General features: G+C 38.8%; 1 protein-coding gene across 1 annotated transcript in view; it reads right to left on the reverse strand.

Annotated features, from left to right (window-relative positions):
* dennd4c (DENN/MADD domain containing 4C) overlaps nt 1-27,631 on the reverse strand; it is a 135,232-nt gene that overhangs the window by 44,084 nt on the left and 63,517 nt on the right. The window contains exons 6-19 of the mRNA XM_048619579.1: nt 22,988-23,157; nt 21,834-22,075; nt 15,430-15,496; nt 15,231-15,289; nt 12,954-13,098; nt 12,682-12,857; nt 11,488-11,588; nt 10,102-10,320; nt 6,253-6,398; nt 5,860-5,898; nt 4,600-4,730; nt 2,514-2,643; nt 1,989-2,195; nt 1,474-1,602 (exon numbers count right to left, since the gene is read on the reverse strand). Of these exons, the coding sequence (XP_048475536.1) occupies nt 1,474-1,602; nt 1,989-2,195; nt 2,514-2,643; nt 4,600-4,730; nt 5,860-5,898; nt 6,253-6,398; nt 10,102-10,320; nt 11,488-11,588; nt 12,682-12,857; nt 12,954-13,098; nt 15,231-15,289; nt 15,430-15,496; nt 21,834-22,075; nt 22,988-23,157 (1,961 nt within the window). The remainder of the gene's footprint in view (nt 1-1,473; nt 1,603-1,988; nt 2,196-2,513; nt 2,644-4,599; nt 4,731-5,859; nt 5,899-6,252; nt 6,399-10,101; nt 10,321-11,487; nt 11,589-12,681; nt 12,858-12,953; nt 13,099-15,230; nt 15,290-15,429; nt 15,497-21,833; nt 22,076-22,987; nt 23,158-27,631) is intronic.

Genomic DNA, 27,631 nt, shown 5'->3' on the forward strand with positions numbered 1-27,631 from the left:
TGCTTTGACCTCTTCTCTCCCTCTGGTCATTGGAAAATTCAAACCTGCAAACACTAGAATCATCTTCCCAGGTGGCTTACTGGTAATTTGGATAAAATCACATGACTTCTATGCTGTCAGGTCAGTGTACAAAATTATTTTCTGATCAGTGGGGGAAGAGGAAATCAGATCTTTACACAACTGAAAAAGTTAAAAACTATTTCACCTCAACTTTTGAACCCAAGTTCTTAAAATAAGATATTATGAACCTTCACAAAAACTCACATTTTATGATATCATTCATCTGTCAAACCTATTTCTAAACATGTGAATATGTACCATTTAATTGCTCCATGTTAACCAGGTATCGGTCAGATGATAAATTGTTTAAATTAACTTGTTCAGGACTTTTGTCCTTGTGAGCGAGATACTAACTCTTATTGTAGGCAGTCCTGGATATCTGAACAACTGAAATATGCAACTATTCTTAGATTCAGGTTCAGCTATTGTTGTTTAAGAATCTTAGCTTGGTTTGCACCATCACCTACTGAGACAGAAGTTCTGACAACCCAGGTGACTACTTGCAAGTTGATAAAGAAGGAAACAAAAGCAGCAAAAGACAAAAAAAAGGTAGGGGAACAAAGTCACAAGGGAAAATCAAAGGCGCAAAAATCTTGCAAACAAAAAAAGATTGTTAATACTCTCTCTTATTTACAACTAACTGGAAAACAGTAATTGCTGATCTTCTGTGTTGAAGAACTAGTTATTGGTGCTATGCCCCAATATCTGACCTATATCTGGTAGTAAGCCTCTCTCACAATTGCTTGATTCCCAGTTATCATTTTTTCTATTCTTTTCACCCTCATGTACATATCTCACTTCCTCATGGAAACTTGTCTTGTAAACTGAGTAACTCACAAAGAATACCCCAACATCTGTCGACATGGAAAAGGTATAACATATTCAACCTGTGCAATCAAGTACACCTACAAAAAGTTGCACTACCAGCCAATCAGCGCATGGACTTCCTACAGGCCTGCACAGAACAATCTAAACCAAACCTGAAAAGTCATCCCAAAAGGCAGTGAACTCTAGAAGGGGTGTTTCTCCCAGGGGTGTCATCCTAAGTTCTGCTTAGCCCCAACACTGCTACTGTGTCAACTGCACTTGTCTTCTCATAGTTCAATTCTCAGTTTCAACTGCATTTGGGTGTCGCTGAATTCCTTTGTCCAAGTCATGCAAGAGACAGCCAGTACAGATTGTGAAAATCCATGTTTCTGCTTGCTGCATTGATCTATCAAACAAAAAGGCATCAGGAATACCAGTTACCTTCTAGTGATAGCCTCAAAACAAAAAGCCGCTACACAAGGTCTTTTATTGATGAAGAAAGCCAGTTGGTCTAACATAATTTGTACTAATAGCTTTAAGGCCAAGAAAGAAAACACTCAAAATTCCAGTACAAGGCAAATAGATTTAGTTTTTTTTCTTACATACCTTGTTGTAATAACCATAAGTAATGGCGTTTGGTTGTACACCTGCATTTTTCATTTCAAACAGTACTCTAACAGCAAGTACTGGGTGGCCCAAGAGCCCACATAATTGCATCAGAACCCTGTAGCACACCTATACATAGTGAAAAGGAAAATAGTAAATTGCACTTGTGCATAGAACAGAACTTTAACAGTGAGCAGGAATAATATTAATAGAAGTGCAGTTCAATTTCATACAACACTGATACTGAAACATTTCTTAATCTGTTAATATAGGAACAACAACAGACATTCAGCCTATGAAGTCCGATTGAAGATTTTGTGAAAAAATCTTGAACATTTAAGTCAGCGATAGTTATTCATCGGAAATTGTAGCAAATAAAATGGTTTTATGTTGAACAGTCAACTAATATTCATCTTTCCAGGGCCAGAGACTCAAGGATAATTAACAAATCTCTACACCACTCTGCATTGATCAACTGAACTAAAGAAACCTTTTGTGGTGAAATGTGCACTTGCCTCATCCAGTGGATCCACCTTCATATTTCTCATTTTGATGAGAACACCGTATGCTTGCTGCAGTGCTTGGACCTTGGAATAGGAGACCCCAACATATGCTGGTAAGCAAATGAACCAAAGGCTGTAACAATGGCTGAACAAGCACTTGGACCAAAGTGCAGGGATTGAGAAGTATTTCTTTGCAATTTTATGGGCAGTTTTTATTTCCTGTGAAACAAAGTACAGATCATTATGAAGTAATTAAACATTGCCACAGTATATGGCTTTCACCAAAAATATTCTCACTGTGGTTCAATAGAAGCTTCAGATTTTAGCCAAAGTCTGACTTAACATTTTTACAGTAATAGTGTTACATTTTCCATTAGAAAGCTGTTTCTACAAAATATTCAGCTATGTGTTCATACCTGTCATTAGGACACGTGAACAAAATTTCTCGTAGAACACAGATGAAATGCTACGCTGTTTACAGGATATCTGTGTGACCATGCACTAAAGTTAAGAACCTATTCATACAAGATCCCTTACCTGTTTTGTTCTTTTTGCCATGAGGGCTGGACTACTAGGGATAGTAGCTCCAACTAAAAGACTGACTGGCATTTTTAATTCCTGTGGTCTGTCAAACAGCTCTGGTTTAAGCACTGGAAAAGTTTTGTAGCTAAGATGAAAGCAACAAAAGCAAGTTGAGTAAATACTTTTGTGCATTTTCTAGATAAAATATAATAATTTTAACAATCCAAATTCCAATATACAGGTATTACAATACAATTTAATAGCTAAGACATGAAATTAATTGTTTTAAGGGGTATCATCTGGTTTAAACCGAGTAGGTTAATGAACAAAAGCATCTTTCAGCTTGATTAAATACTGGTGCTTTGTTAAGGAAGTCTAAAACAAGGCTGAGAAGCAAAAAAAACATGAAAGTCATACAAACATTGAGGTTGGGGAGTGATACATTTGTGATCATTATGTTTATAACAATAAAAATGATTGACCATATAACAACAGGAACAGAATAATTAACAGATTGAGAAGCACTAAGCCTTTGCTTCCTGTTGATTTGTTTTGTGTAACTATTATGCTCCCTCTTATTTAAAAGGGATATGTTCACCTCACAGGATTGAGACCAAAGTGCTTGCAACACAATTCATGAGGATAGCTGGGGGCAGGGGGAGGAAAAGAGTCGCTGAGAAACTGGAGATCTCAGAGTTAGAAATAACTTGTGCATATTATTATACATCGTATTAGTGTTCTAACTAATTAGTGTTCTAAATAAATTCATTGTTTGTTCAAAACTACACAGTCTTATGGCTTTATTTCCTTACCAAATCCCCTGATCTCATACTCGGTTGATTTTAAAAGTAAAAGTTACTGGTGCTGAGTCAAATCATATAAGTGGGTGATCAGGACTATGATCATAACTTGGTGGTCTCATCCAAGACCATAACAAAATTGACCTTGTGCTTCAGAAATTGAGCTACTGAGGATAAAGCAGGCAAGTTAAAATTAATTTTATAAAGCACAACTGGAGTACTGCATCTAGGTTTGTCACTGCACTTTAGGATGGGTGCAAATGACCTCATTTTATCCGAAATTTTCCAGGTTGGAGACATTTTAGCTACAAGGTAAAGTTGGAAACATGGAGATTGTTCTCCTTAGGGTGAAGAAAACGGAGGGCCAATTTTATAGAGATTTACAAATTATGATAGGTTTGATAAAGGTGGACAGGCAGTTCAGGGAAAAGAACTGATAGGGCCATGGGAATACAGCAAAGAATGGGACTGATTGGATTCCTCGAGCGTGTTGGCACGGACTTGATTAGCTAAATGGACTCATTCCTTTTGTGCTGTTATGACTGTAGAGTAAGAGCAAGAAATTCATGGATTTCTTTGTCAAAAAGATTGACACCATCCATTCAGCTCCTGTCCCTTCACTCCGTTCCCGTTAGCCCACCAGAGCTGATGTTCTCATACCTCCCTTATCCTCGGTCTAAAATAGCATTATTCTCTCATTACTCCCCTCCGAATGCCCTCTGCGCTCAACTCGTCCAGGAGGCCGACTCCCTGCTCCATCAAACTCACTGAAATGTTTATCACCACCTGAACCCATATTAGTCAATATTGTTAAATGTTCTTCCTTCACGTAGAGCTCCTCTTATTTAAATCTGCCCTTACCATTCCTCTACCAAACGCTACACTGCACAGCAATTTCCCCATCTCCTACCTACGTGCCTTTCCTCTTCAAAGTCCTTAAATGTGTGGTATCTCCCAAATGCATGTTCAAATTTATTGGAACTTCAATTCTGAATCTGCTCCAATTTGTTTCCATCCCCTCCACGGTACCAGAATGTATCACAGGATGTCATTTACGGCTTTGCTAGGTGACTTGTTATGTGTCTGTTTTAATCCTCGTTGACCAAGCTGCAGGCTTTGACGAAGTTGATCATATCAACTTCCTGCTCTTGGCAGTCTTGCCACTAGGGGAGGGGGTGCTAGACTGATTCCACCCTCATTCATCCAGTTGCAACCAGCATCCAGTACTATCACTTTCAATGACTACGCTTCTTGCTGTCACACAAACAAAAACGGCTTTCACCAAGACTATGATACATTACCTAAATTTTCCTGGTGGATCTTTTCCATCCGATGGTGGAGGCTCCAGAGGCATTACAAAGACAGTGTGTTCACTCTTCTGTGACTCATCCAGCTCAATTAGCTTTGTCTCTTCAGTGTAGTCAGAATCAACCTTGGTGTTCATAAATGCAGGAAATTAGTACCTTTCCATGTGGCTTCACACTCCCCTTCATAAAGGCACTTGCAGTTTGAAATGAAAAGGCGAATTGTGACTACGTAGCTACTGTTGATTTATGTAAAAACCCATCCGGTTCAATAATGTCCGTAGGGAAGGAAATCTTCTATCCTTACCTAGTCTGGTTTTCAGGCTCACTTCAATGTCACTGACTCTTAATTGACCAGAGAGCAGTTAAGGATGCGCCATAACCGCTGCCCATCGCATGAATGCATCAGAAAGTACAATTTGCATAATACCACTTGGAGACACTACCTCTGTCCTGGTTCCCCGTTTTGACTCCCACTCCAACACCTTAAAAAGGAAAATTCTCAATTGGATTTAAATCCATCAAGGTTTTCTCCCTTCCACCATCTCTCATCACTTTCAGCATTGTATCGCTTCTTGTGTTGTCAATACCTCAAGACTTGGCCCATGCCAACATCATATATTAACAGAGACAACCATGCCTCTACCCACAATTCAAATTATCTTTCTATGCACTTCTGATTCTCAACTTCCCTGTTTCCTTTTAAAGCCTCCTTTAAAATTCATCTCATAACTCAAGCGTTGGAACACATTTTTGTTTTAGAGCCACTTGTTCACGTGCTAAGCCTCACTGATCACCCCAAATAAATATTTTGTACTTTCTCAGCACAACTGCAGTCCCTGTACTAACTTTAAGCTGACTTATCTACGAGTTCTTTCTGATCTGAATAGGTGATCTTCAATCACAGCATGATCTTTTTCATCACGAACCCTGCTAACCTGCTTAACCGATCTACCCGTTTACCTCATTCTGAGGAAGAGCCTATCAGACTTAAAATGTTAACTGTTTCTTTCTCCACAGATACTGCCAGAGCTACTGAGTTTCTCCAGCATTCGGTGTTTGTTTCAGATTTCCAGAAGATGCAGTAATTTTGCTTTTATAGCTGTTCACTTTGTCCTGGTGCTCAAAATTAGCTAATTATTCATGCACTACTCTCATACCAAAATGAATATGAAGACCAGATGAGCTGTGAAAGTGAATCACTGCTGCTTATAGGAAAAAAGTTAAGTGAAAAAACTACAAACAGATCATACTAACCTTGGTTCCTTTCTCCGTGCCTTTTTCAGAATGAAAAAGCTGGCAAGGGGGTAAAAGTAGTGGAAATTTTTAAGAAAGCAGGATTTTTTTCTAATTCAATTATTGTTGCAAGAAATATTAATATGTGATCAATATTAAAATTAATGGCTAAACAAATTTACTAACAAACTGTAATGGACTATTAATATTCAAGAGCTATGAACTTCTATTTTCTAACATGACACTTTATGATCTTGCAGTTACTTGAAAACGATAAGAAGGTGCCAGTCAAAAATTTCCTTAGGAAATTGGATTCTTCAGTTGCAAGTCATTAGGCATAAATGTGCCATAAAGCAACAATATGAAGCATTTATGAAATTCAGCTAAGATATTTCAAGAACTGTAAATTCTTACCTTATCTATACAGTCATCAAAAAATGCCAGGCCAGCATCCTTGTCACTCACAAAAGAACATTCTTCAATGAAACGAATAAACATCTGCGTTTTAGTCAACTGAACATAGAATTTGTGATGTGCTCGATCTCGAGATTTCAAGAACCCTACCAAAGGTAAAACACTACAATTAGATGTCAAATCAGGATGGTATAACCTCCAAGCAGATGCTTCAGTACAATATCCCAGCCGCACCACTTAGTCTTTCATCACAACTACCACATCAACTGCCAAAAAGGACACAATTCAACATTTCTTTATATTGTTTTATTTATTTCTCTCAACTCAGGAGATTTCCACATTAAGCTGGTTGTCAGAACCAAAGCAAGAATGGAAGTTTAAGGATAGAACAAAGAAGGTTTTTAAAATTTTATTGCTGTGCAATAAACATTGCCAAGTTCCTTGGTAACCCTTATTTCTTTGATATCTAATAAATTTCAAGTTATCTCAAGATTAGACAGAAGTGGTAGTAACTGCTACTTCTCCAGAAATAATCTTTACAAGAATAGTTCTGAAGCCAAGATCTGCAGACTTCAACAGGGTCCATAGTTGGCAGAGGCACTTTTCTGCCAACTCAACAAATATGCACATTGCCTGGGACAAAAGATAGGAAACAGAGGGTATGTATGGAGGGGCATTTCTCAGACTGGAGACAAATTCAAAGTGGTGTTCCCCAGCAATTGGTGTTGGGACTTCTGATTTTTCTCACTTTAATAAATGATCTGGAGATGGGTGTTGAGGGCAAAATCTTTAAATTTGCAGATGATACTAAGCAAGGGAGAAGAGTGGATTGTGAGGATGATGCAGAGCAATTTCAGAGAGACACTGACAAGTTGGGCAAATGGGCACACAACTAACAGATGAACTTTAATCGAGAGAAATGCGAGGGAATGCATTTTGGTAGAAGAAACATGAGAGACAATACAGACTCAAATGGTACAACTCTGGGGGGAGTGCAGGAGCAAAGGGACCTCGGAATTCAAATGCATAATTTGCTGAAGTTGGCCAGGCAAGTTGAAACAACCGTTAAGGCGGTTTATGGGATCCTTGGGTTTACAAATGGAGGCATAGAGTGCAAAACCAAGGAAGTGATGCTATATCTCTACAAATCATTGGTCATACCATATTTGGAGTAGTGTGTTCAGTTCTGGGCACCTTATTTAAGGAAGGATGTTAAAGCCCTGGAGAGTGCACAATGGAGAGGGACTTAGATATAAAGAAAGATTACAGGTATTGAGCTTATTCACCTTGAAGCAGAGAAGATTAAGAGGTGACCTTATTGAGGTGCTCACATTATGAACAATTTTGACAGGATTAAGAAAGATATTTTGTTTCTACTAGTTGGAAACTAGGGAGCAATAATTTCAAGATTGTCAGTAAGAGAGAGAGGAGTCAGACGAGCAGAAACTTTTTTTACTTAGAGTATTGTTAAAATGCAGAATGCCTGGGAGAGTGGTGGAGACAGATTCCATACGAGGGTTCAAAAGGAAGCTGGGTATGTACTTGCAAGTGATAAATGTTTAGAGCACTAGAGATAGGGAGGGAGAACAGAACTAGCTGGGTGGCTCTTTAGAGAGCTTGAACAGACAATGATGGGTCAAATGGCCTGCTGGTGTACTGTAAAATTCTATAATTTCAATATTTAAGTGAAATCATTATCTTCCAAAATATATCCAGGTTCATGTTCATGTTACACTTTTCACCGCAAAAATTTAAGGCACAACAATATTCAATTCCACCAATAGCCAAAATGTAAAAGATCATGTAACTAGGATAGCAAATCAGTGAAAAGAATGAATGCAGGAGGGTTGATTGATAAAGTTCACAGATGATACAAAAATTGATAGAATGGTAAACAGTGAGGAGAATAGTCTTAGATTACAGGGAGAATATAGATGGACTGATTGAATTCCATTTGTGACCAATCTGGATAAGTCAGCAAATGATTTTTGAATTTTATTTTATTGCCGTGTGTATTTCACAGTGAGAAAAAAAACAGTAAAATACAGCGATAAGTGAGGCACTTGTGCATGACAAACAAGGCATGGGAATGCACAACAAATTGTAGAAGCCCAGAAAGCACTGAAAATCTGAGGGGCCTTGGTGTGCATGCCCACGCGTCCCCTAAGGCAGCAGGACAGGGAGATAAAGTTGTTAAGAAGGCATACGCTTTTATTAGCCAAGGCAGAGAGTTTAAACAGCAGGGAGGTAATGCTGAAGCTTTGTCAAATCTTGGTTAGGCCACTGCTAGAGTACTGTGCACAGTTCTTGAATCCACATTATAGGGCAGACGTGATTGCACAGGAGAAGGTGCAGAGGAAATTTACTCGGATGTTGCCCGAGATGGAGAGTTTTAGTTCTGGAGTGATCAGACATACTGAGGTTATTTTCCTTGGAGTAGAGGAGGCGGAGGGTGGGGGGAGCATGATCGAGATATACGAAATTATGAGGGATACAAATAGGGTAGATGAAAATAAATTTTTCCCTTTAGTGGAATGGGAATGTAGATCCAGTAAGGATCAGGAGGTTCAGAGGGTGAGGGGGGAATCTGGAACTTACTGCCTGAAAAAGGTGACAGAGGCAGAAACTCTCACTGTATTTATGAAATATTTAGATGCGCACTTGCAATGCCAAGGCATACCAGGCTCCAAGCCAAGTGCTGGAAAATGGGATTAGAATAGTTAGGCGGTTGTTTTTGACCAGCACAGACTTGATGAGCTGAATGGCCTTTTTTCAGGGCTGTAGATCTATACAATTCTAACGAGGGAGGAAAGTGAAACACATGGACATGCTTCAAAGCGTCATCACATAAGGAAGATTATATGGATGCTTTTCTGTAAATTTCCACTCCGATCACGGCCACATCATCACAATTGAACTACTAAATGGGAGCAAATGTACTCCAGCAGGGAAGCTGGAAATAAAAACAAATCTCAAAGCAGCACACCCTACTTCCTAAAGTATTTCCTAGCAATCAGTTCAACTGGTTCTGGCAGAAATCTGTAGACAGTTCATCCATCTTTGTTTTGCTCAGAAATGCACCACTCCTGTAAATATTTTCACTGAATTTTTTACACTCAGCTTGCCAGCATGCTAGAGTTATGTTCCTGTCCGAAGATGAGGGTTTTGTGAATAAATCAATGCTTGATTCAGGGGATGATACTTGTGAGCTGAAACAGCAGCTTTAATGAGGTACTGAATAGCGGGGGCAGTATAGAGAAACTAGATTCAATTAGCATTTAACAAAGATATATAACTACTGGCAAAGATTTGTACCTAAATTTATGCAAGATTTGTACCTAGGTACTTGTACCTAAAATGGCACCATTGTAAAAACTTTTCACTGTACTTTTGTACTGGAGTACATGTGACAATAAAGGATATTCTACTCTGTATTCTAAGATTACTGCTTGATTATCAGAAGCAAAGGACCCAAAGAATAAGTGCTTGGTATCTTTAATATCGTATTTCTATTTAAATGGAAGAAAAGTACAAGTGACAGCCTCTTTCATATTAGGGATGCAGCTGTCTTGCTCAAGCTAAGTAAAATAAGAAAGTTCTCACTGGCATTCAAACCAATTGGTGCAAGCCTCCAAAAGAAATTTACTTTGTTTACTCAGGTTTACATGCCATGTTCTTAACTAAAGAATAAAACTTATTTCAAACAAAATAACGACAACGAAAGAAAAAGTTTAACTTCGTGATTTAGCTGGACCCAACTTTTAACTTTTGGCACAAAAACTAAATCAAACAAACTGACTGTTGAGATACTGAAATTCAATACATCACATATGTAAGATTAAAAAATACCTTGCAGATCATAAAGTGAATTTGCAGAAGTGGTTTTCTCAGAAGGTGCCTGTGTTATTGGTTTAAGGTATGGTCTATATCCTTTCAATAATGAGGCCATGAAACGCAAAAAGGCCTCCTGGATTTCCATTTCCAATGAAATCATCTTTTTATGCCATGAAAAATCAGCCTCTATCGGTGTCATCTCAACAGCAGACCCTTCCTGTGCTCTCCTGTGAACTATAGAAACCAACAGAACTCAAAATGTCCAGAAACTATACCAATTAAATTTGTTGACAATTAGACATATCCGCATTTAACTTCACTCTGAAACTTAGTCAGCCAACCAGAATATGAATTTAATGATAAGGAACTAAAATGTCCTCAGAAACAGATATTTGAGATTGCAAATAACAATTCAGGTGATTGGAATGTGTTATGATTTCAACAATTTATTTTGGATTTTCTAAATAAGGACTGAACAGAAAATGGCAGAGGTCATGATTATTTTGTGAAGGGCAATTATTGACATCATAATTGGAACAGCACATACTTTTATGGATACCATGACAGAAATATATTTTTATCTTGGAGACTGCATAGTACTCAGTAATTCTTGAGCTTGATGATGATCCAGCAATTTAAAATGCTCACCAAGCATGGGCAAATAAATAAGAAGATAGCAGAAGGCAACCTACACATTATATATTTTCAACTTTAAGTCAAAGGTACATTAACTAGTATGACAGTCTAATTTTAAGTTGCTTAACTCAAAAATGAATAGAATTCATGTTGAATTTCCATTTTGTTGCCTAATTAAAACCAATGGGCAATATAATTTAAGCACAAAACCTGGAATCAGGATTGTCCCACCTGTCCTGGAAGTATCAGAAGATGACTAAACTGGTTGATTGAAGTTAATTAGAATAGTAGCCTTGAAAGACCTTGGACCAATAGGTACCCAAAAACCGAAATGCTAGTCTAAGATTGCTCAGTGCTCTTTGATTCCTGCTGTTATATACCGATTACATGCAGCCATAAACACAATACTAAATCTAATGTTTCCATCACCTTCCTGGGAACCTAATAACAGGTATGCTTTTCTCTGCTGAGGGGATGCAACCTCAGTTTTGATATCTCCACTCAAGAACTTATACTCCTAAATTTGGAATTACTGCTCTGATACCAAAAGCTTTAACAGATGGTTTTATAAACTTTATAAAATCTACGAGTACAAAAGGGGGATGGATTTCTGAAACTAAAATTGCAGAATTACCAAATCGGTTCCACTTTCAGAATAATAAATTCTCATTGTTGAGTACAGATTGAGAATATCAATATTGCAGCTTCTAAACAGTGATTAGGTTATAACTTCTCAAAAATGAAACTATTCCTTTGCTTTCTTACTCAGTGAAAGCTGGTTTTGTAGATTCACCAATGAGCTGAAGAGATTTTTCCCAGGCTTTTTTGGAAGCTGCTTCCAGTTTAAATTTTTCCGGTCATCAGATCTACAAAAAAAAGAAGCCAGAACAAGGTAATGAGCAGTCTCAGGTCAGGTCGGACGCATACGCGTAAAGCAAACCTTCCTCTACAGTGCTCCAACACTGTACCTTAACTCCAATCTAACTCCACCTGGATTGAGTTCATTTGCATCCCCCTGTCATTTTCATCTCCCCTTACCTCAGACTCAACTAAAATTTGCAGCTTTCCAGAGACTCCCCAGCTTTTTTGCTTGTAACTTCGCCTACTAACCCTCAGACTTACACAGGCTCCCAGTCTACCAATACCTGAAATTAATATGCTTATTCTCATGTACAAATCTCTTGATAGCCTTCCAGTCCATTTCTATAACCTTCTGCAGTTTTAACACTCACCATTCAGACACTGTTCCTCCATTTGTATCCCTAGTGAACTCCCACCTTCTTGCAGCCCACCAACAGCCGCCATGCTTTCAGTTACCTAGGCCTTGAAGTCTGAAATTCCCTCTGTTCACTTCCAAGTTGCTCCTTAAAACCTACCTCTTGGACTACACTTTTGGCCACTTATCTGAATGTCTAATTACTTCTTAGTGACAAGTTTTGCCTGAACCTTGATTAAGTACCTTAGGATGATTTACAATGTTAAAGAGTAACTAAATAAAAACAAGCTGTTATCTTTCAGTTTTGTTGCTCATTTTTGAGTTCAGTTCAGGGGCTACTATCATCAGGCTTTTCCTTTTGATACACAGTTTAAACTTCAGAGACGAATCAGACATATGTGAGTAACATTTTAAGGTTATGGGGAAAGAGAAGTGGACTAACGAGATAACTATTTTGAAATGCATAGATAGAAATGAAAGGACAAGTGGCCTCCTGTGTTCTAAGCTTCTCTAATACCACATTAATTTTAATAAAAATACACAACTACCTAATTAAAATGTTTAACTCTGGCTGATGAACAAAGAATTGCATGGATGAAATTTCAGTGCTGACAGTAGTAATACACTTCTATTACTTCCTCCGTGAAGGGAAAAACGTGAGCCCAAAAACTAGCTTGCAAATTCTTAACTCTTAAAAATAGCAAAGAAGCCACAGAACTACAATAGGCAATACGGATGCTTACAGATATATTGTATTTGTATCCAGGTCCACACATACAACATCCAGGGGTGGATCATAAAGGTCAAAATAGCGTGAATCAACACCTACAATAAATGGAATTGGGGCATTGAGGACTCCAGCGAGGGACAATGGACAAAGTGGAATATAAGGACATTGCCAGTGGAAAGGAAATATCATCTGAAAACATAACAGAAAACAAGTAAATATATTTTTACTACACATTACTAGCTTTATACCAGTCCAAATAGCATTTAGATGAACACAAATACTTACAGTTACAACAGCTTCAGCCACACCTGTCAACACCGCAGGTCTGAGAGAGTGCAGCAGAACTTTGTTTTCCATCAGCACAAAATACAATAAAGTCGCACAGTTCTCGGCACCCAAGTTCATTAGCAAAGTGCTAAAGTTTGCTCCTCTAAATAGGAAAACAATGATGTTTATAGATACTTCTACGTCAAATTTTTGGCATGTCTGCTTTAAAAATGCAGTTGCACAACACAGTTGCATATTGGGTCACAAATTCAAATAAAAATGTAAAGTCTCTTGAAAAACATGACATCTTCAACAGAAGACAGTTTCCCAAATAAAGCAATTATGCACACTATTTCTGGTTCAGCAGGATAGCAGAAAGCTAAAAAATCAAAACAATTTTTGTAAACGATTGCAATAAATGTAGTACAAAGTATAATTTTTCTGTGATCTGCAGTAACATGACAATCAAACTATGAAGATCTCCATCCATGGAGTATAATAGTCCACAATGTCCCTGAAATATTCATACCTTTTGTAACTTAACATTTTTTCTTATTCCGTTTCCCAAAACTGATGTATTTTTACATGCATTTATCACATACTTAAGTTACAACTGCAGAATCACTTATGTGCATTTCTGCAATACAGATTGTATTGTTTGTTGAAACGCAGGTATTTCTGTAGGGCTACCATCTTCTCCATGAATTTTCATAGAGATATCTCCTTGTATGTGACCAATCACAGCACTAATACATGGGCCAAGAATACGTATTCTCTAAATCAGGTCAGAAACAATTTTAAAACCAGTCGTCATTCCCAACAGCAACTTTTAAGATCAACTCTTCCATCACAGCATCTTTAAATAAAAAGTCAGAGTTTATAGAATAGTTGCTGCAAAATGGTCAAACTTGGTGGCAGCATTCAATCAATATTCCAGCCAGAGGAACAATAGGAATGTCAAAGCATACTCTCAATTCTGCCATCAGTATGATGACCCACACTAAAACAATGACCAATTCAAAGGCTCTGAAGCATTTAATGGTTAAAAATAAATGTCTACTTAAAACAAAAACATGATTTGGCCCACTAACCATTTAATAAATAATATACAAGCTAATATCTTGACATAAAATCAAAGGTCTGACTCATCCTTCCGCTCCTTGTTGTAAATAACTGAAACTTGACCAATCATTGTAATTAATTTATGAAAAAGAATCAGTAGATATCATAATGAACTGACAATCTTTTTGCAAATGCAGACCATACAGTGCTTTGGATTCTTAACAATTGTAACATTTGCTTTGAGATTAGACAATCTGAAGCCAGGTTTATGACAGTGCAAAAACAGAGGACAAAACCATTTTAAGTTGAATGAGGTGAACTGACAGAATTTCAGAATCCACAACTGCTGTTGCAAGTAGTGGTGTGACAGGAGCCGTTCTAAGCAGGAATGAGGACTGACTCAAGGGCTTTCACTCTGATATACCTTCCCTTTAAAATATCAATGTTGGTACTGGGGATCCAAAGTGGAGAAAGTACTCCATCAGCATGACATCTTGCACATAGGTGAACACAAAAAAATTAAACCCTTTACAAAAACCATTTAATAAAAAGTCATGCATGGCTGAGTGCGTTAATGCAATAAAAAATGAACTTGTCCGGTTTTAAGCAGAAGTAGTCAGTGCCAGCAGGCTCACAGTAGCCAGAAAAAAAAGATGGTCCTTAATCGTCAAAGTTTCAAATTACAATTAGAGTGACGACATGTAGAGACACAAATCGAGGATTGCTCTCTGCCAACAATTCAGTCATGAATTTGACATTATGCGTGATTTGGAGGAGTGCTGGCATTCAAAAATGTTCCTTAAGTGACATGTAACACTTCCAGGAATTGCTCATGGTGGGGTATGGCCATGGCAAGTGGATTAGTGGTCGTCTTGGCCATTAAAACAGCACTAAACTGGTTTACTGGGCATTGATAGAGGTTGTAATGTTTTAGTTCATACTTATTCAACAAGTTCAGGTCTAACTAATGCTACATAAAATTAATTACATTTACGGTTTTGCAAATATGTTTCCTTTGTAAGAACTGAATTGAAATTAAACTAAGTTGTGTAAATTAGTGAAAGATTAAAACATAGCCCAAGAAAATTGCATACAGGCGTGATAATGTGTGAGGCAAACAGAGAAGTGATAAAAGCCAAAAAGCAAAACAGGATAAAGTCAGGAAGCTTTCGTTAGGTTAGGGGAAAGAAAAATCACATGATTACTACCATAGCTTTTCTTATTCCAGCTTACCTTAAAGGCAAGGGGGTTGAAACTGGCTGAGACAGGATCAAGGCATCAAGCGCTGACAGCTACAAAACAGAAGACAAATATTCAATATCAAGTTCCATTTAAGTAAAAATAATAACATTCTTGCTTTTTTGTATTAAAAAAATCACATTCAACTCTCCACAGCTAATTTTGTATTACTAGCAATGTGCATACACATTACCTGAACCAAGATTCTTGGCCTCTGGGCTGATGGGAAGGGAACATTATGCATGAAGTGGGATATATGCCTATAAACAATATAAGAACAGTCTCAAAAAATGATAAATGGCAAAACAAAAGCGATTATAATTAGTATGCATTAAACAGAAGAAGTGCAACAAACAGAAAACAATATTATCACAACAAATGTCTCCAGGCAGTATCAATCAGTATTCTACTTGTGACCCAGTTTTGATACTGACTGTTCTGCTGTATGTGAACTTCAACTAAATTCAAAGAACTAATCAACAAAAAGAAATAAAATGGGTAGGTATTAGCATAAGTAACAGCACAAGGCATGGTGAATAAATACAAAAGTCAATGATTATCAGAAACTTGCCTGTAACTTTTAGGCTCAAGAAAGTGACTACTCCCAGTGAATTAACAAAACACAATTGATAAGTGAACCTCTTAATATTGGCCTTAGAGCAAACACAAGCAGTACTTTACGCTTCGATGACATGTCCAACATGAACTGACTGAACATAGTAGCCAACAGAATAAGCCTATAAAATGAGACTCCAAGTGCAAAAGCAGTTATGCTGAATCTATACAAGGTTCTGGTTTGACCATCATCGCACGATTGCATCCAGTTGTGGTCATCTCATTATGGGAAAGACAAAGGCTATGCAGAGGAGATTTAGTAGAATGGTTCCCAGGAAATGATGTTTTTTTTGGTGGGGGGTGGGGAGCTGCAGGGAGGTGCTATTGCATTTACAAGACTAGATCGGAAAAGTTGGATTTACCCTCCTTGGAGAGGGGAGATCTGATAAATGTATGGTGGATTGTGACAAGGAAAAAAATTTCCCATTAGCTGATCGTAGGAGGACTGGGGAAAGAAGTTTTTAAAATTTAGGACAAGAAAAACAGGAATAAATAAAGGAGAACTTTAAAAAAATAGCACAACTGACAATGACCTGGAAGTCCACCCAAAAAGGTGGCAGATGTGGAAAGAAATAAATTTGGCAGGGCATTTGAAGGAAATAATCTTGCAGGATGACAGGGCCAGATCAAGGGAGTGGACTGCTCTGCAGACAGCCAACAAGGACTTAAAGAACTGTAAGGCTCCCTTCTCCAGTTAAAACTGGAATAATTAGAGCCACTGCAGTTCACCGTTTTTGTTGCTGGCTATCATCCAAGTCCCTATTTCAAATCCTGCACTAACTGATGCAATGAACACAGGAGCTATGTTGATGCCTTACACTAACCACAAAATCATTCTTCACCCAGTACAAATTTATTGATAATTCAGCACAAATGGAGAGCTTCACTCAACTGCAATAGGATAGTTAGCATGGGAAAAGAAAAGCATTACACTGGTGCAATACCGGATACACTTGACAACAAATAAAGGCAGTTTATTCTAATTCTAGCTATACCATGCCTAATCTGATGCTGCCAAATGGCTTGACAACATGGCAAGTCTTCTGCTTCCAAATAACTCACCTTGACTATCAAAGCATTCAAGATTTTTCTAATGATAAAACCTTCTCCAAAATTATTATCCAATGAAGTGAACTACCTACTTAGGAGCACATATTAAAACTTATTAGTGCTCCCCTGCTCAGTTCCCATGTTCTAACCTTGAACTCATCCAAACCTCTGCTCCCATTATCCTATTCCACAATAATTCCTCATCCTGTACTTTTGTCCTTGATGATCTTCATTAGTTCCTAGTCTTCTAACATATCAAATTGACAAATTTGTCTTTTCTTTGAATCTCTAAATCTTTTTCTCCATCTCCAACATCTGCTCACACGATACTCCTTTGGTCACCCTCATTATCAATTCCTCTCACTCCTGCTCCTGTTCCGTAAATAGTGTGAAACACCATTTTCCAGCTCCTTTCAGCTCTGAAGAGCCATAAAAATTAACTTGATCTTTTTCCACAGATATTGCCAGACCTGCTCAGCTTCTCTAGCACTTTGTCTGCTTATTTCAGATTTCCAGCACTGGCAAGATTTCGTCTTTGTTTGGACATCTCATTGCTAGTGTGTTGTTTTACTGTGCTGGTGGATGTGACTAGGAACAGGCTTGGAAACCTTAATGTTGCACCTTCAGACATACGCAGGTATTCACCAGACGGTTCTGAAAAAAACCATTGCCTTGTTTTTGAAAAAGACATTCATGTTGGGAAATCTCCTCTGGATAGCTGCAGGATACGGCTATTGACACTTTTGGAAGGTCTTTTTGTCCTTCTAAGACAGTGTGGCTGCCTGAATCCACAGATCAAACCATCTTTTGCAGCATTTTAAATATCCATTTTATAAAACAAAAGTCAGTTCCACAGGATTCCATACTAATTACAGTTCAAGTTTAAAAATCATGTATAGTGGGTGTCTTCTCATAGTTGGCTACAACAGCTTGAAACCAATGGGAATTATAAGCTTACAATCACTAATTTTGACAATTGTATATTTTTGTATTTTTTAGTTTATTTTTGATTTAAAAGAACCTGCATTGAGCTGTTAAAAAGTTACTTTGTAGACACTGAAATACATGTTACATTAATCAGGAAAACAGCAACTGTGGTTTCATCACCTTTGTTTCATTTTATCTTTCATAATGGTTTAATAATTATTTAACAAAATTCTTCTTTTAACACTTTAAATGGTATTGAGTCGCTCATTCCTGTTACAGCCACAGTACAGCCCCAAACTTAAGTGAGAGTCCACAAAAGGCACCTTTGTTGCAGAACTCCTCAAAAGACATCTCAGTGAGAGGTGCAATTGACAATACGTCTGTGATATTTACCATAATCAATGCTCTATGTGAACTTACTGCCCATTAATCAAGATTTGTAATTCCAACTGCTGGAAAATAACAGATTTAAAAACAGACCATGTGGCTGAATGCTTTGTTACTTAATTTATAAATCAGCTGAATCTGCACTACCAAACGCAGCATGGTTAATTATCCACGTCTTCTTGGATTCCATGATGCTCAAAGTTTACAAATGTTTACAGAAGCATTCATTCAAAACCAACATTCAGATCATAACTTTGGGACATAAATGCTAGTCAAAGAGAAATCTGCAATGAAGATCAGCAAAAGTTAAAACAGCCACTTGACTTAACACCATAAGAAATTGGCACAGGAGTAGACCATTATGCCCCTTGCGTCTGCTCTACCATTCAATAGGATCATGGCTGATCCAGCACTCCTCACGTCCACTTTCCTCATAACATTTTATTCATCTACTGATAAGAATCCATTGATCTCAGCCTTAAATATACACAAGACTCTGCCCCACAACTCTCTGTAGCAAGAGTTCCAAACACACACAACCCTCTGACAGGAGAAATTCCTCCTCATCTCAGTCTTAAATTAGCCACTTTTTATTCTGAGACTGCGCCATCCGGTTCTAGGCTCTCACGAGGGGAAGCATCCACTCAGCATTTACCCTGTCAAGCCCCTTAAGAATCCTCTATGTCTCAATGAGATCACCTGACTCTTTAAATTCCAACTCTACCTGTTTAGCCTTTGCTCTTAAGACAATCCCTCCACACCGGGGATCATCCCTAATGAACCTTCACTGAACCGCCTCCAATGAAATAATATCTTTCACTAAATAAGGGTACTAAAACTACTCAGTACTCAATGTGGTTTCACCAGCACCTCTAAACTCTTTGAAATAAGTGCTAACATTCCGTTACCCTCCCTGATTATCTGCTGCATGTGTGCTAGCTGTGTGTTTGGTGCACATGTACACCAACCCCACCACCACACCCCAACCCCGAAGTCTTTGTGCTGCATCTTTCTGCAGGTTTTCTCAAATGAAATAATACTCCATTCTTTTGATCCCCACTTCCAAAATGAACAACATCACATTTTCCCACATTATACTCTGCCAATTTTTTGCCAATTCATTTAATCTATCAATTTCTCCCTGTAAACTGTTTGCATCCATCTCATAACTTGCCTTACCACCTACTTTTGTGTCATTTGCAAATTTGGCTCCAGTAAATTTACTTTCTTCCTCCAAGTTACTAACATAGATTATAAACAGTTGCAATCCAAGCACTGATACTTGTCATCAATATGAAAAAGAACCCCTTATCCTCCATTCTCTATTTCCTGCCCATTAGCCAATATACTACATGCAACATCATGGGCTCTTAGCTTATCACTCAACATTTTGTAAGAGATTTGGTCAAATGCCTTCTGGGAGTCCAAATATAACACATCTACTGGTTCCCTTCTATCTATTCTAGTTGAGACTTCCTCCAAAATTTCTAATAAATTAGTCAGATACTATTTCCCTTTCATAAAGCCATGCTGATTCTGCTTGACTTGACGAGACTAGAATTTTCCAAATGCCCTGTTATTACTTCCTTAATAACTGTTTCCAACAATAGATGTTAAGCTAATTGCCTATAGTCACTAGCTTTTTGCGCCCCTTCCTCTTTGAATAGGTGTGTCACATTGGTAGTATTCCAATCCATTGATGCTTCTCTAGACTCCAAGAATATTTGGAAAATTGCAACCAATGCAACTACTGTATCTACAGCTACCTCTGTTAGGGATCCTAAGATGCAAGCCATCATCAGGTACAGAGACCATCTGCCTTTAGCCCCATTACTTTGTCCAATACTACCTCTCTTGTGATGGTGATGGTACTTAATTCCATTTCCATATTATTTAGGATAAATGAGATATTCATAGGATTTTCCACTGTAAACAAAAATGCAAAATATCTAACTCCTCTGCTATTTCGTTGTCCCCATAACTGCCTCGCTCAACTCATTTTCTAAAGGGCTTATGTTCACTTTGACCTCTCCCTTTTTATATATTTAAAGAAGACCATTAGTTTTTATTTTCCTCACTAGTTTGTCCTTGTAGTTCATTTTCTCTCTGTTTATTATCTTTTTAGTGCTACTTTGCTGGGATTTAAATTCATCCCAGTCTTTGGAGCCATCACTGACTTTTGCCTCCTTATTTGCTTTTCCTTTCAACTTAATACTTTCCATAACTTCCTTGGTTCGCCATGGTTGGTTTATCCTTCTCTATAAATCTTTACTCCTTTCTGGGATATATTTTTGCTAAGAATCAGGAATTACCTCTTTAAATGAATGTCACTGCTTGGTTACTGTCATTCCTGCTCATCTACCTGCCAAGAGACAGAGTCCTGATGAAGGGTCCCCGACCCGAAACGTCAACTCTCCTGCTCCTCTGATGCTGCCTGACCAGTGTTCGTCCAGCTCCACACTGTATTGCATCTATCTGCCTAGCCCACTTCAGCTAACTTCATCCTAATTTCATTATAATTCCCCATGTTTAAGTTCAACTCGGATGTTTCCAACCCAAGTCTCCTCTCACTCTTAAAAATGGTGGAAATATCTTCAATCCAGAAGTCCAAAATCCAGAAACACCAGTTCAATGACACAAAAACGAGAAGATGAGCATCTGTGGCAGTGAAAGATAATAGTAACTATGACATTTTCAAGTACTATGCAACTGACTGAGGCCAGGAGTAGATATCCAAAAAGCAAAAGTAAGCTTAAAGTAACAATTGCAACACTAAATTATTAAAAGCTCAGCAAAAATACATTTGCTAGCCTTCTGACCTCAAACTATCATATTGGCAAATAAAACTGACATTTTCCAAAATTTGCAACGAAGCCATTATTACAGAGCACACATTTGTAATACAAGCTTACATTATTAGTAGATTAATATGGAAATAATTTCTGAATTCAAGAAAATCAGACAATATATAAATGACTGAATGAAGATGGTAGCAAAGAACTGTGCTGAAATGTGAAATCTACCACATTTAATTCCTGTTATGGATAAACTAAAAATGTTATTACTGTTTTATAATGCTATGTCACCATTTTATGTCTCAGACACATATTTAAAACACAGTTTAAAAACAGTTAAAATATTTGTGGTTAGACAGTCTCACATGAACTTCTCAAAACCCGAACACGAGATCAAAGCATCTCAAGACTTTGGAATCCAAAAGAGCAAAATAATCGAAACACCAAGTTAATTGTGAGGGAGCAAAACAGCACCTGGAATCAAACGTGCAGCAGCTTGACTGTATAATGAAATTATTCAGCAACTTGAAATCCAAAAATATAGCCAAGGAGGGGCAAGTCATCCCAAACCACCATTCAAAACACTTGCTAGAAGACATGTAGACGTGTCCCTATCGGTTGAGATAGAATTGGGCATAAGTCATCTTTATGTTATCATTAACATTCACCATCTGGGATCGGTTTGATTGAATTGTCCAAGTGTCCTTCATTCACACTCAGTGGAATCCTAACTCTATAAGCACAGTTAACATATGGCTTTGACACAGTACTTTTGGAAACACTCAGACTTCTTAAAGCAATTCATATTAGAAAATATACATACTTTTCAATGGGTAAAGGATGAGGTCCAGAGACTGAAAGCTTGTACAAAAACATCAAGAATTTGCGAAATGCCTCAAAAAATGGCCAGCGCGAGAGAAGACAGATGCATTTATTGGTGTGCACAGACTTGGTCGTGATTAACTTCTTGCCCACAGCAGTGATGAGGCCCAGTTGCATGAGCTGTTTCTCAGTTAGAAGTTCCATTGGGTAAGATTCATAAAACTGGATAGCTGCACCATATACCTATTTCATTAGACCAAAATACAAAAATATGTAAAATCAGTTTCTCAAATAAAAAGACAACACTAAATCAGATGGATCCTTCCAATCAGGATACTCTTCAGCAGAGCTTGTCAAGAATCAAACGACTTCAGCAGTATGTCTTTCAAAATCTGTGGTGAGTGTGGACTCTACGACTAATCCTTGAAACAAGTAACTTTGGATCTTGTGCATTTGCAGATGCCAAAACAAGAGGGCGCAAATCTAATTGGATAAATATTCATTTAATAGCCAAGCTGTTGACTTCTACTCTTCCGGAGAATAGCTTAGGTCTTCTCTAACAGTGCTGGCCATCCTCCTGCATTGTCTGAAATCTGCAGGTCTTTTATGGCCCTGTCTTTTTGGAATGGTCAAAAATGGCATTATGACATTGGAGAATTACTCTAAAAATCAACCCTAAAGTAGAATGACTTTTACACATGAACATTGGTATTGTTTTGTGTCAGGTGCAAGTCAACTTTGAACGCAAGCATTTACTAACCACTTTCTCAAACTTTAGGATACTCAAAACCCATCACAGTCATATGAAACACTTTATAAAATGATGGCACTGCCTTTATGTTGGAAAATAACAGTAAATTCAGAAATTCCCATTTCACAAACAATAATGAAATAAATATCAATTAAGTGTCTTACTGATGTTGGTCAAGGGAAAATTTATTAAGACAATTCTGGTGCTCTTCATCAAATAACATGTGGTGTGTAACATCCACGCAGGAGGGCAGATGGTTTTAAGTTTTAATCCATCATCTCATGCAAGCCTATTACAGTACATTTTTAAAAAAATGACATTGTTTTGTGTCAAAGTATTTATTTGCCTACGTTTACTATTTATGTACAAAAGATAGATGACAAGCTTCTTTCTTCTAAGCTTACCTTCTCTGCTGATGAGGCGGTCAACACGAAGGTAGAGAAAACTGGCAGTGGATACTTAGTTTGAGGAGCCCAGCATTCAATTGTAGCTCCCATGGGAAGGCAGAAGAGGGGAACTGATTCGGACAGTGGAAATAATTCATAATCATCTTCAGGATATCGGCATATTAATCCTGAGGAGGAAAGAAGTCATAGAGTGGGATGCACCTTGTTCAAATTGTACCTTCATGTAAAACACAAAGAACATAGAAAATTACAGCACAGGAACAGGCTTCTTCGGCCCCCCAAGCCTGCGCCGATCCAGATCCTCTATCTAAACCTGTCGCCTATTTTCAAAGGATCTGTATCCCTCTGCTCCCTGCCCATTCACGTAGCTGTCTAGATACATCTTAAACACTACTGTGCCCACCTCTTCCACTTCCGCTGGCAACACGTTCCAGGCACCCACCACCCTCTGTGTAAAGAACTTTCCACGCATATCTCCCTTCAACTTTTCCCCTCTCACCTCGAAATCGTGACCCCTAGTAATTGAGTCCCCCACTCTGGGAAAAAGCTTCTTGATATCCACCCTGTCTATACTTCATGATTTTGTAGACCTCAATCAGATCTCCCCTCAACCTCCGTCTTTCTAATATAAATAATCCTAATCTACTCAACTCTCTTCACAGCTAGCGCCCTCCATACCAGGCAACATCCAGGTGAACCTCGTCTGCATCCTCTCCAAAGCATCCGCTTCCTTTTGGTAACGTGGCGACCAGAACTGTACGCAGTATTCCAAATATGGTCAAACAAAAGTCCTATACAACTGTAACATGACCTGCCAACTCTTGTACTCAATACCCCGTCCGATGAATTAAAGCATGCCGTACGCCTTCTTGACCACTCTATCCACCTGCGTTGCCACCTTCAGGGTACAATGGACCTGAACACCCAGATCTCTCTGTGCATCAATTTTCCCCAGGGCTTTTCCATTTACCATATAGTTCGCTCTTGAATTGGATCTTCCAAAATGCATCACCTCGCATTTGCCTGGATTAAACTCCATCTGCCCTTTCTCCGCCCAACTCTCCAATCTATCTATATTCTGCTGCATTCTCCGACAGTCCCCTTCACTATCTGCTACTCCACCAATCTTAGTGTCATCTGCAAACTTGCTAATCAAACCATCTACACCTTCCTCCAGATCATTTATGTATATCACAAACAGTGGTCCCAACACGGATCCCTGTGGAACACCACTGGTCACAGTTCTCCATTTTGAGAAACTCCCTTCCACTACAACTCTGTCTCCTGTTGCCCAGCCAGTTCTCTATCCATCGAGCTAGTACACCCTGGACCCCATGCGACTTCACTTTCTCCATCAGCCTACATGGGAAACCTTATCAAACGCCTTACTGAAGTCCATGTATATGACATCTACAGCTCTTCCCTCATCTATCAACTTTGTCACTTCCTCAAAGAATTCTATCAAGTTGCTAAGACATGTTCCCTGCACAAAACCATGCTGCCTATCACTAATAAGCCCATTTTCTTCCAAATGTAAATAGATCCTATCCCTCAGTATCTTCCCCAGCAGCTTCCCCACCACTGACGTCAGGCCCACCGGTCTATAATTACCTGGATTATCCTTGCTACCCTTCTTAAACAAGGGGACAACATTAGCAATCCTCCAGTCCTCCGGGACCTCACCCGTGCTCAAGGATGCTGCAAAGATATCTGTTAAGGCCCCAGCTATTTCCTCTCTCGCTTCCCTCACAAACCTGGGATAGATCCCATCCGGACCTGGGGACTTGTCCACCCTAATGCCTTTTAGAATACCCAACACTTCCCCCCTCCTTATGTCAACTGGACCTAGAGTAATCAAACAGCTATCCCTAACCTCAACATCCGTCATGTCCCTCTCCTCTGTGAATACCGACACTCATTTTCTCTGACTCCTCGCATAATTTCCCTCCTTCGTCCTCGAGTGGGTCAACCCTTTCTTTAGTTACCCTCTTGCTCCTTATGTATGAATAAAAGGCTTTGGGATTTTCCTTAACCCTGTTTGCTAAAGATATTTCGTGACCCTTTTTAGCCCTCTTAATTCCTCGTTCCAGATTGGTCCTACTTTCCCGATATTCTTCCAAAGCTTTGCTAGTCTCAATTTCACCTGTCACCCATGGTTCCCTAATCTTGCCCTTTCTATCCCTCATTTTCACAGGGACATGTCTGTCCTGCACTCGAATCAACTTCTCTTTAAAAGCCTCCCACGTATCAATTGTGGATTTACCCTCAAACAGCTGCTCCCAATCCATATTCCCCAGCTCCTGCCGAACTTGGCTATAGTTGGCCTTCCCCCAATTCAGCACTCTTCCTTTAGGACCGCTCTCGTCTTTGTCCATCAGGATTCTAAAACTTACGGAATTGTGATCACTATTCCCAAAGTAATCCCCTACTGAAACTTCAACCATCTGGCTGGGCTCATTCCCCAACACCAGGTCCAGTATGGCCCCTTCCCGAGTTGGACTATTTACATACTGCTCTAGAAAACCCTCTTGGGTGCTCCTTACAAATTCTGCTCCATCTAAAGCCCTGACACTAAGTGAATCCCAGTCAATGTTGGGAAACTTAATATGTCCCATCACCACCACCCTGTTGCTCCTACATCTTTCCACAATCTCTTTACTCAGAGTCATAAGGGCGTGGAATGCCCTGCCTGCAAAAGTAGTAGACTCGCCAACTTTAAGGGCATTTAAATGGTCATTGGATAAACATATGGATGATAATGGAATAGTTTAGGTTAGATGGGCTTCAGATTGGTTTCACAGGTCGGCGCAACATCGAGGGCCGAAGGGCCTGTACTGCGCTGTAATGTTCTATGTTCTATGTTCTATCTGTCTACATATTTATACCTTTATCTCACGCTCGCTGTTGGGAGGCCTGCAGTACAGCCCCAATATTGTTACCGCACCCTTCGTATTTCTGAGCTCTGCCCATATTGCCCTCCTCCAGCACAGCGGTGATATTCTCTTCGACCAGTAATGCAACTCCTCCACGCCTTTTACCTCCCTCTCTATCCCGCCTGAAGCATCTATATCCTGGGATACAGTTCAGTTTTAAAAGCTGTCATCACATTTACCTTGCCAACTAGCCAGGCTGAGTAATGTACATATTGTGCAGATTTGTTAAATCCCAAATAGCTAAGCAAATTTTCAGTAACTGCTTGAGAAGTGCTACAGCATTCGCTAGTCATAAAGCATTGCTTTTTGGGAGAAAAAGATGTTTGACATCACTTGCTCTTTATTCCCATTTTTCAGCCTTATGTAGTCTGGTTACTGAAATATTCTCGCCAAGATCATTGAGATTCAATGCATATGATCATTTCTGCACAATGCTACCAGCTCCAAACCGCAAAAATTCATTCGCGAAAGGAGGCAGAGTCTGAAATTTGCAGATGAGACAAAAATTAGTCAGATTGTTAACAGTGAAGACGATGGCTGTTGACTGCACGATGATATCAATGGTTTGGTTAAGTGGATGGAAAAGTGGTAAATAGAATTCAATCCAGAGAAATACTAAGTTATGCACTTGGGGAGGACAAACAAAGCAAGGGAATATATTATAAATAGGAGGGAATTGAGAAAAATAAAGGCAATCAGAGCCCTTGGAATGCATATCCACAGGTCCCTTGGAGGAGGTCAGGATAGGTAGGCAAGGTGGTAAAGGTGGCATATGGGATGCTCTCTTTCATTATGCAAGGTACTGAATACAAAAACAGAGATGTAATGCTAGAGCTGTACAAGACAATGGTTAGACCACAGCTGGAGTTTGGTTGTACAGTAATGGTCACCATATTTCAGGAAGGACAGAACTGCTTTACAGCGAGTACAGTGGAAATTTACAAGATGCCATGGCTTGTAAAGTGCTGCTATGAGCAAAGATTACAAAGGCTAGGATTGTTGTCCTTAACACAAAGACGACTGAAGGGTGACTTTATTGAGACGCACAAAGTAATGAGAGGCTTGGATGCAGCATAAAGGCAAGACCTGTTTCCCCAAAAGAAGATTACAGGGCCACACAAAATTAAAGGTGACTGGTAGGAGGATTACATGGGCTGGGAGGAACAAACTTACACACCCACAGGATGGTAGGAATCTGGAATTCACTGCCCAGATTGTCAGTGAGGTAGAAACTCTCAAATCATTTGAAAAGAATCTGGATTTGCACCCTAAGTGTTGTTATCTCCAGGACAATGGAACATATGCTGGAAAGTGGGATTCTAATGGGCAGCTCAATTATTCAGTCAGAACAGACACAAAGGGGCTGAATGGCACCTAACTGCCACCTAATTATAGGAAGAAACAACGAATGCCATTCTGAAAAACCTATAACACCATCGCATTGTTTTGGCCCATGGCAGACTGAATACTCAGTGATGTGCAATAACTATTTAGAGAAACAGGAGAAAGGAAATGGCTCGACAAAAGGACATTTCTGAGCTTAGGGTGTATCTTGATCACTGACTGCATCCAATAGGGAATCTCATGACCAGTAAATCCAAACAGTATTTCTGAAATTTTTTATTCAGAAGACACAGGAAAAGAACTAGTTTCTACTATAGTCAAAGAAATGACTAGTAACATGCATGACGCTGTCATAGATAAAGAT

This window comes from Rhincodon typus, chromosome 3, assembly GCF_021869965.1.
Source record: "Rhincodon typus isolate 14 chromosome 3, sRhiTyp1.1, whole genome shotgun sequence".
Lineage (NCBI taxonomy): Eukaryota > Metazoa > Chordata > Chondrichthyes > Orectolobiformes > Rhincodontidae > Rhincodon > Rhincodon typus.